At 59.0% G+C, this 10,000-nt stretch overlaps 1 protein-coding gene across 1 annotated transcript in view; it reads left to right on the top strand.

The window, feature by feature from the left end:
- The window catches only part of NLGN2 (neuroligin 2), an 18,121-nt gene extending 10,120 nt beyond the window's left edge, over positions 1-8,001 (top strand). The window contains exons 3-6 of the mRNA XM_045001397.1: positions 2,715-2,864; positions 3,625-3,810; positions 4,937-5,726; positions 7,001-8,001. Coding sequence (XP_044857332.1) covers positions 2,715-2,864; positions 3,625-3,810; positions 4,937-5,726; positions 7,001-7,835 — 1,961 coding nt within the window. The 3' untranslated portion in view covers positions 7,836-8,001. The remainder of the gene's footprint in view (positions 1-2,714; positions 2,865-3,624; positions 3,811-4,936; positions 5,727-7,000) is intronic.
- The last annotated feature ends 1,999 nt before the right edge of the window (positions 8,002-10,000 follow it).

Below are 10,000 nucleotides of genomic sequence, written 5' to 3'. Positions count from 1 at the left end.
ATTGTGCCTACAAGTGTGAGCGTGCGAAGCATATGCACTGGTAGGTGTGTTGAGAGTTGCTTTGTGTGTGTGTGTGTGTGTGTGACAGACTGTTCCTTGGTTGCCGTTTGCTACCAGTGCGGGTATGTATTGGGTGTGAATATGGCTTGCTGTGTGGGTAGTTATAGCTGTGGGTGTGGCAGGGGTTGTGCTTAGAGGGTGAGTGTGCAAGGAGGCTGGCAGTCGTGCAAGGCTCTGCTGCACTTCAAAGAATGGTGTGAAGATGGCAGTGCGTGTGAGAGAGGGAAGCTGGGGGTGTGCACAGGGGTCCATGGGCATGTGAAAGGCGTGTGAGGACCCCAGAGTGTGGTTGGTGAGTGTGCAAGGGAACCTCAGGGCACGTGAAGGGTGGGGTGTGAGTGTGTCAGCACATGGAGGTGCAAGAGGGAGTCTATGCCTGAGCAAAATGGTGGGTGAGTTGAGGGCTCCTATGTGTGCGAAGTTGTGAGTCGGGTCAGTGAGTGTGCAACACAGGAGGTGTGTGTCAGGGTGTTTGTGCGTGTATGCAAGGCAGGGGCTCAGGGTGTGTATTGAGAGTTGGAGATGCGTGCAAAGGGATCGGTGACTGTCCAACATAATCCACACCTGTGCAACACAACTCATGAGCGTGCAAGGGATTTGGCAAGGGCGTGAGGGGCTCGGTGTGCGTGCAAAGTCTTTGATAAGTGTGCGTGGGGCTCTCTGTGTATCTGCAAGGGGACCGATGAGTGTGCGAAGGTCTTAGAGCGGAGCGTGTGCGTGCGAGGGACTCCGTGAGTGTGTGAGCGGCTCTGAGTGTGCAAAGGGTCTGTGAGTGTGCAAGCATCTCTCTGTGTGGCGAGGGGGCGCTTTGCATGTGCAAGATGGCTGGTGCGTGTGCGATGGCTGGTGTGCACGTGCAACGGGCTCTGTGAGTGTGCGAGGGGGTCCCGTCGTCCCCTCCTCCATCTTAAACAGGGTGGGGGGAGGGGCGGCCCGTCAGACACTAATTAAGGCCTCCTTGCGTCTAATTAACGCTCTCTGTTGGCACAGAATTAATTAGGCCCCCGGTTGCCATGGAGACGGGATGTGACCTAGAAAAGAAAACCCATTTTTTGGGGGGGGGAATGTTAATGTTTCCATGGCAACGGGGTAGAATTGGGGTGGTGGCCTCTGACCTGGGGGAGTCCTGGCTGCCAGGATCCCCTGACCTTTGACCTTTCGCCCCCCCACTTGTGGCCTCTCCGGAACCTATAGTCGCCTGGCTGACCTCTGACCTTTCCTGACCCCGGCAGGGACCCCTGACCCCCATGGCCATCTGACCTCCAGAAAACCCTGACCTCTGACCCCAGCAGGGAGCCTCCAATGCAATGATGCCCCTGACCCCATTGACCTCTGACCCCTACTGACCTCTCTGACCCATGACCCCCAGCATCTGACCTTTGACCCCTCCTTCACTTTCTGACCTCCCAGGGACCTTTGACCCCCATTGACCTTTGCCACGTTGACTGCTCTGACCTCTGACCCCCCATTGACCTCTATGATCCCTGAATCTCCATAGTCTTTGACCTCTAACCCCAGTGGTCCCCTCATCCTCAATGATTTGTGACCTCTGACCTCCATTAACCCTTCTGACCTCTGACCCCAGGGATCCTTGACCCCCAGTAACCTTCGACCCATTGGACTTCTCTGACCCCTTGACCTCTGACGTCCTAGGAATCTGTGACCCCTCATTGACCTCTCTGACCTGTGACCCCCCTGTGAACCTCAGACATCCACTGACCTCTGACCCCTGACCCCCCCCAAGAACCTCTGATCTCATTGGCCACTCAGACCCGTGACCCCCTGACCCACCCCCATGGGGCAAAGCGCTGTCCCCTGCTGGGGAGATGGAGCAATAACAGGCCCATTCAGGACCCCCCCCCAGCTCCATGTCTGTGGGGGGAGGGGTTCGGAAGGGGTGGGAGGGGGTCCCAGGGTAGGAGGTGCTGGAAGGGGGGCAGCTGAGATGGGCGAGCAGGTTGGGGGGCAGAGACACCCCCCACGGGGCTGCAGGAGAAGGGACGGGGGTCAGGGAGCATGGGGGGGATCCTGGGGAAGGGGTCGGGGGTCTGAGATGGAGTGAGGAGGGGTCTCTATGGGCTGCAGGTGGGAGAACTGGGGGGGTGCAGGTGTGGGGGGGTCTGAGATAGGCTGGGGGGCAGGGGGTCACTGGGGGGGGCTGCAGTGGGGGTAACCAAGGGGGCCGGGGGCAATGGGGTCCTATTAGGGTTTTTTAGGGGGGGCCGGACTATTTGACCCCCATTCTCTGACCCCCAATCTCTGCTCCCCCAATCTCTGACCTCCGATCTTTGTCTCCCCCCGATCTCTCTCTCTGCTTCCCCATCCCTCTGTCCCCCCGATCTCTCTCCCCCCGATCTCTCTCTCTGCTCCCCAATTTCTCTCTGCTCCTCCCCGATCTCTCTCTCTGACCCCCCGATCTGACCCCCATCTCTGCTCCCCCAATCTCTCCCTGCTCCACCAATCTCTCTCTGTCCCCCGATCTCTGTCCCCCCGCTCTCTCTCTCTGACCCCCCGATCTCTGACCCCCATCTCTGCTCCCCCGATCTCTGACCCCTCAATCTCTCTCTCTGCTTCCCCCATCCCTCTCTCCCCCCGATCTCTCTCCCCTCCCATCTCTGCCCCCCCCACCATTTCTCTCTGCCCCCCCACCCCAGATATCCGGGACAGCGGGAAGAAGCCGGTGATGCTCTTCCTGCACGGTGGCTCCTACATGGAGGGGACGGGGAACATGTTTGACGCCAGCGTCCTGGCCGCCTACGGCAACGTCATCGTCGTCACCATGAACTACCGCCTGGGGGTGCTGGGTAAGGGCCCCCGCCGGGATCCTAGCCCCCCGCCCCCACGTGCCACAGAGGAACCCTTGAAGTGGCCTCGCGTGGCCTTGGTCGTCCCCCGTCCCCCCCAGTCTCCGAGCCCAGCGTGTGAAATTTACAGATCGGTGGCTGGAATTAATATTTAATTAAAGCGAAGGGGGCGGGGGGGGAGATACCCAGAGCTGATAAGAATGACTGGCGAGGCCTCGTTAGCGCTAACGAGGGGCCTTGGGGCTGTGGGGAGCGAGATAATTCATTTTTATCCACTTTTTTATTATGTTTCGGGCCGACATCAATGGGGGGGGCGGTCCCTTTCCTCTGGGGCGGGGTGGCCGGTTACCCGGGGACCCCTGGCCCGGCGCTGAGATGCAGCCACCTCTGGGGCGGGGCGGCCGGTGACCCAGGGACCCCTCGCCTGGTGCTGAGATGCAGCCACCTCTGGGGCAGGGCGGCCGGTGACCCAGGGACCCCTCGCCCGGCGCTGAGATGCGCCCACCTCTGGGGCGGGGCGGCCGGTGACCCAGGGACCCCTCGCCCGGCGCTGAGATGCGGCCACCTCTGGGGCGGGGCAGCCGGTTACCCAGGGACCCCTCGCCCGGCGCCGAGATGCTCCCACCTCTGGGGCGGGGCGGCCGGTGACCCAGGGACCCCTCGCCCGGCGCTGAGATGCGGCCACCTCTGGGGCGGGGCAGCCGGTAACCCAGGGGAGCAGCTCCTCACCACAGTCTCCGTGTCCGCCCCCTGCCCCCAGGATTCTTGAGCACCGGGGACCAGTCGGCCAAGGGGAACTACGGGCTTTTGGACCAGATCCAGGCCCTGCGGTGGCTCAACGAGAACATCGGGCACTTTGGGGGGGACCCCGAACGCATCACCATCTTCGGGTCCGGCGCCGGGGCCTCCTGCGTCAACCTCCTCATCCTGTCCCACCACTCGGAAGGTACCAGCTGCCCCCCCCCGAGCCCCATTCCCCGCCCCCCTGAGCCAGCCAGTCCCCATATCTATCTATCTATCTATCCCCATCCACCCCCTCTATCTATCTATCTATCTATCCCCATCCACCCCCTCTATCTATCTATCTATCTATCTATCTATCTATCTATCTATCTATCTATCTATCCCCATCCACCTCTTCTATCTATCTATCTATCTATCTATCTATCTATCTATCTATCTATCCCCATCCACCTCATCTATCTATCTATCTATCTATCTATCTATCTATCTATCTATCTATCTATCTATCCCCATCCACCTCATCTATCTATCTATCTATCTATCCCCATCCACCTCATCTATCTATCTATCTATCTATCTATCTATCTATCTATCTATCCCCATCCACCTCTTCTATCTATCTATCTATCTATCTATCTATCTATCTATCTATCTATCTATCTATCTATCCCCATCCACCTCATCTATCTATCTATCTATCTATCTATCTATCTATCTATCTATCTATCTATCTATCTATCCCCATCCACCTCATCTATCTATCTATCTATCTATCTATCTATCTATCTATCTATCTATCTATCTATCTATCCCCATCCACCTCATCTATCTATCTATCTATCTATCTATCTATCTATCTATCTATCCCCATCCACCTCATCTATCTATCTATCTATCTATCTATCTATCTATCTATCTATCTATCTATCTATCTATCCCCATCCACCTCTTCTATCTATCTATCTATCCCCATCCACCTCCTCTATCTATCTATCTATCTATCTATCTATCTATCTATCTATCTATCTATCTATCTATCTATCTATCTATCCCCATCCACCCTCTCTCTCTATCTATCTATCTATCTATCTATCTATCTATCTATCTATCTATCTATCTATCTATCTATCCCCATCCACCCCCTCTATCTATCTATCCCCATCCACCTCATCTATCTATCTATCTATCTATCTATCTATCTATCTATCTATCTATCTATCTATCTATCTATCCCCATGCACAGGCCTCCGTCCATGCACCCTGCGATCCCCACAGCTCGCGTGTCTCCCCCTCCCGCTCTCTCTGACCCTCTCTCTGTCCCCCGGCAGGTCTCTTTCAAAAGGCCATCGCTCAGAGCGGCACGGCCATCTCCAGTTGGTCCGTCAACTACCAGCCCCTGAAATACACCCGCATGCTGGCCTCCAAGGTGGGGTGTGACCACCTGGACACCAGCGAGACGGTGGATTGCCTGCGCCGGAAGCCGTACCGGGAGCTGGTCGACCAGGACATCCAGCCGGCCCGCTACCACATCGCCTTTGGGCCGGTGGTGGACGGGGACGTGGTGCCGGACGACCCGGAGATCCTCATGCAGCAAGGGGAGTTTCTCAACTACGACATCCTGATCGGGGTGAACCAGGGCGAGGGGCTGAAATTCGTGGAGGACTCGATGGAGAACGAAGACGGGATTTCGGCCAGTTACTTCGACTTCACCATCTCCAACTTCGTGGACAACCTCTACGGCTACCCGGAGGGGAAAGACATCCTGCGGGAGACCATCAAGTTCATGTACACGGACTGGGCCGACCGGGACAACGGGGAGATGCGGCGGAAGACCCTGCTGGCGCTCTTCACCGACCACCAGTGGGTGGCGCCGGCGGTGGCCACGGCCAAGCTCCACGCCGAGTACCAGTCGCCCGTCTACTTCTACACCTTCTACCACCACTGCCAGACCGACACCCGGCCCGAGTGGGCCGACGCCGCCCACGGGGACGAAATCCCCTACGTCTTCGGGGTGCCCATGATCGGCGCCACCGACCTCTTCCCCTGCAACTTCTCCAAGAACGACGTCATGCTGAGCGCCGTGGTCATGACCTACTGGACCAACTTCGCCAAGACGGGGTGAGCGGGCCCGGGGGGAGATGAGGGGACAAACGGGGGGGGGGAGAGTAGGAGGGGCCATGAGGCTGGCAGGCTTGGGATAGGGCAGCCGGGAGGGGGCACGGGGGAGACGCGGGGTGGGAGGACGGGACGTTCAGAGGCAGGGTGGGATGTAAGTGAATGGTAGGTTGCGATGGGGATATATGGGAGGGAGGAGGGATGGATGGGGGTGATTGTGGGGAGGGATGGATGGATGGACGGGGGGTGGATGGATGGGTGGGGATAGATGGATGGACAGATAGATGGATGGGTGGGGGATGGGTGGATGGATGGGGTGGGGAAGGGATGGATGGATGGATGGGGAAGGAGGGATGGATGGGGAGGGATGGATGGATGGGTGGGTGGATGGGGGGAGGGATGGATGGTGGGAGGGATGGATGGATGGGGAAGGATTGATGGATGGACGGGGGGAGGGAGGGATGGATGGATGGGGGGGATGGATGGGTGGACGGGGGAGGGATGGATGGGGAAGGATAGATGGATGGGGGGGTGGATGGATGGGTGGACGGGGGGATGAATGGATGGGTGGACGTGGGAGGGATGGGTGGGTGAGGGATGGATGGATGGGGAAGGATGAATGGATGGATGGGAGAGGGATGGATGGGGAGAGAGGGATGGATGGATGGATGGGGAGAGATGGATGGGTGAAGGGTGGATGGGCGGTGGGTGGATGGGAGGATGGATGGATGGGTGAGGGATGGGTGGATGGGGAAGGATGAATGGATGGATGGGTGAAGGATTGATGGGTGGACGGGGGGAGAGAGGGATGGATGGATGGGTGGATGGGTGGGGGGATGGATGGGTGGACGGGGGGATGAATGGATGGGTGGATGGGGGAGGGATGGATGGGGAAGGATGGGTGGATGGGGGGATGAATGGATGGGTGGATGGGGGAGGGATGGATGGGGAAGGATGGGTGGGTGGATGGATGGATGGATGGGGAAGGATGGGTGGTGGGTGAGGGATGGATGGGGAGAGGGATGGATGGATGGGGGAGGGATGGATGGAGGGATGGGTGGATGGGGGAGGGATGGATGGAGGGATGGGTGGATGGGGGAGGGATGGATGGAGGGATGGATGAGGGCATGTGGGGCGGACAGCCGTGAGGAACGCGTTGCACCCGTATCCATCTTGAAGACCCGGTGCCCTCTAGAAACACCCCCCGTCCCGCGGTTGCCTCCGGGCCGGATTCCCCCCCACACACACCCCCATAACTCCGTCTCCCCTCCCCGCAGGGACCCCAACCAGCCGGTGCCCCAGGACACCAAATTCATCCACACCAAGCCCAACCGCTTCGAGGAGGTGGTGTGGACCAAGTTCAACACCAAGGACAAGCAGTACCTGCACATCGGCCTCAAGCCCCGCGTCCGGGACAACTACCGGGCCAACAAGGTGGCTTTCTGGCTGGAGCTGGTGCCCCACCTCCACCACCTCCACGACCCCGTCTACACCTCCACCACCACCCGCGTCCCACCCTACGGCACCCGCTGGCCCCCCGGCTCCCGGGCGGGGCCCAGCACCACCCGCCGGCCCTTCCCCACCCTGCCGCCGGACGAGGACGAGGCGGACGACCGCCGCCGCTACGCCCCTTTCCCGGGGGACTCGCGGGACTACTCCACCGAGCTGAGCGTCACCGTGGCCGTGGGGGCCTCCTTGCTCTTCCTCAACATCCTGGCCTTCGCCGCCCTGTACTACAAGCGGGACAAGCGGCACGAGCTGCGGGCGGGCGTCCTGGGGGGCCGGCGCCTCAGCCCCCAGCGCAACGCGGCCAGCGACCTGGTGCACGGGGGCCAGGAGGAGGAGCTCATGTCCCTGCAGCTGAAGCACGCGGAGCACGACGCTCACGACCTGGAGGCGCTGAGACCCCACGAGATCCTGCGGCCGGCCTGCCCGCCGGACTACACCCTGGCGCTGCGCCGGGCGCCGGACGACGTGCCGCTGATGACGCCCAACACCATTACCATGATCCCGAGTACCATTACGGGCATGCCGGCCCTGCACCCGTTCAACACCTTCCCCACCGGGCACAACAACACCCTGCCCCACCCTCACTCCACCACCCGAGTATAGCTGCCTCCCCCACCCCAGCCACGGGGAAATTTGCGGTGACGGGGCAGGGCCCTTCCTCTCTGCCCAGCCGCCCACCCCTGACCACGGGGGCGGGAGGGGTGGGGGGGAAGAAAGGGAGACGCGGCATCTTTCGTCCGCCACGCAGCCGGGATTTTGGGGGGGGGGGTGGGTTCTTTTATACAATAATTCGGGGAGGGGGGTTGCGGGCCGAGCTCGAATGAGGAGGTCTCCCGCCCACGATGAGAATTGACCGGTTCCTTTCGGACCGACGGTGGGGACGGTCTTGGCACTGGAGAGACCGTACTTTGCTCGTCTGGGGTGGGCGGCAGAGAGGCCCGAACATGGTAGGAGCATCGGGGAGTGTTGGAAAGAGCTTTGCTCCTCTTAGACGGAGGATAAAGACGCCCAGACGCCGTATCGGCACCGGAGGAAAAACCGACTGTTATTAATTCATCTTGAATGGATGATGGGGGGGGTGTGCCAATACCCTTCCTCCTCTGGTAACAGCACGGGAAGATGTTGGAGAAGCGCCGTCCATCCTTGGTTCCCCTTGGATGGACGGCGGAGACCCCCAATGTCCTTTCCAACACAGTATCGGCAACAGAAGGTGTTGGAGAGGAAACGGACCATCTTTCACTCATCTTGGGCGGACGGTGGAGACGCACCCAACGTCCTTCCCAGCGTTGTATCAGCGCTGAAAGGGGTTGGAGAGAAACCGCCCATCCCTCACTCCTCATGGACGGGTGGTGGGAACGCCCTTCCCCAGGTAGGGCGGGAACTGTACAGTGGTGGAGAGAAACCGACCCTTTTTCGCTCATCTCGGCTGGAGGATGGAGACGCTCAATGGTTTTCCCGACGTAGTATCTGCCCCGGGAGGCGTTGGAGAGAGGCCGACTGCCCGTGGTTTGCCTTGGCTGGATGATGGAGATGCTCAATGGTTTTCCCAATGTAGTATCTGCCCCGGGAGGCGTTGGAGAGAGGCCGTCTGCCCGTGGTTTGCCTTGGCTGGATGATGGAGATGCTCAATCATTTTCCCGACATAGTATCTGCCCCGGAGGTGTTGGAGAGAGGCCGACTGCCCGTGGTTCGTCTTGGCTGGATGATGGAGATGCTCAATCGTTTTCCCGACGTAGTATCTGCCCCGGAGGTGTTGGAGAGAGGCCGACTGCCCGTGGTTCGTCTTGGCTGGATGATGGAGATGCTCAATCGTTTTCCCGACGTAGTATCTGCCCCGGAGGTGTTGGAGAGAGGCCGACTGCCGTGGTTCATCTTGGCTGGATGATGGAGATGCTCAATCATTTTCCCGACGTAGTATCTGTCCCGGGAGGCATTGGAGAGAGGCCGACTGCCCGTGGTTCGTCTTGGCTGGATGATGGAGATCCTCAAAGCTCTACCCAGAGTGACGGAGCACAACCGTTCTTCAGTCCTTTTGGGTGTAAGGCGGAGAAACCAGCGTCTTTCCCGGTACGGAACGGGAGTCTAGGACGTTTGAGAGACGCCAACAGTTCTTCACTCGCGACCGAGAAGCCAACGCCCCCCGCAACCACCACTCCTGGAGAGGAAACCACCTGCTCCACAGAGGAAAGTTGCACCTGGAAATTGTTTTTTGGGGGTTTTTTTCCGGGGGGGGGGTAATTCTACTCGATTTTTTCCAAGCCAAACTTTGAATGTAACGACGACTTGGGATTCAATTTTTGGGGGGGTTGGGGAGGTACAGGAATGCGGGGAAGGGGGGTGTAATTTTTTTTTAACAACTAAGAGACTTTTTTTTTTGCGGGGGGGGGTGGAATGGGAAAATTGTTTCGAAAACAAACCAACCAACCAGGCGCGTTGCATGTTCCGATCCCGCTACAGAAAAACGATGACAAACGAAAAAAAAAAGAGGGCATGAGAAGAAGAACGAAACGGGGGGGGGGGAAGCAGATGGGATGGAATCGGTCCGTTCTCTTAACCCCGTCCCCCTGCATCTCTATCTCCGCCAGCCACTTTTCCCTTCTCTCTTTCCAGCCTGCCAAGAGTCTCCTCTCTACTCCTCCGCTTCACGCTTTTTCCTTCTGTTCTTCCCCCCAGGGCCTCTCTCTGTTCCTCCACCGGCTGTTTCCCCCCCGTCTCTTCTTCCTGCTCGCCGACTGTCGGTGCCAAATCCTCACCTCTTCCCCTCCCCC

This window comes from Mauremys mutica, unplaced genomic scaffold (genome assembly GCF_020497125.1).
Source record: "Mauremys mutica isolate MM-2020 ecotype Southern unplaced genomic scaffold, ASM2049712v1 Super-Scaffold_100475, whole genome shotgun sequence".
NCBI classification, from domain to species: domain Eukaryota; kingdom Metazoa; phylum Chordata; order Testudines; family Geoemydidae; genus Mauremys; species Mauremys mutica.
Note: the sequence above shows the minus strand (reverse complement) of the source record. Positions and strands in the feature narration are given on the sequence as shown.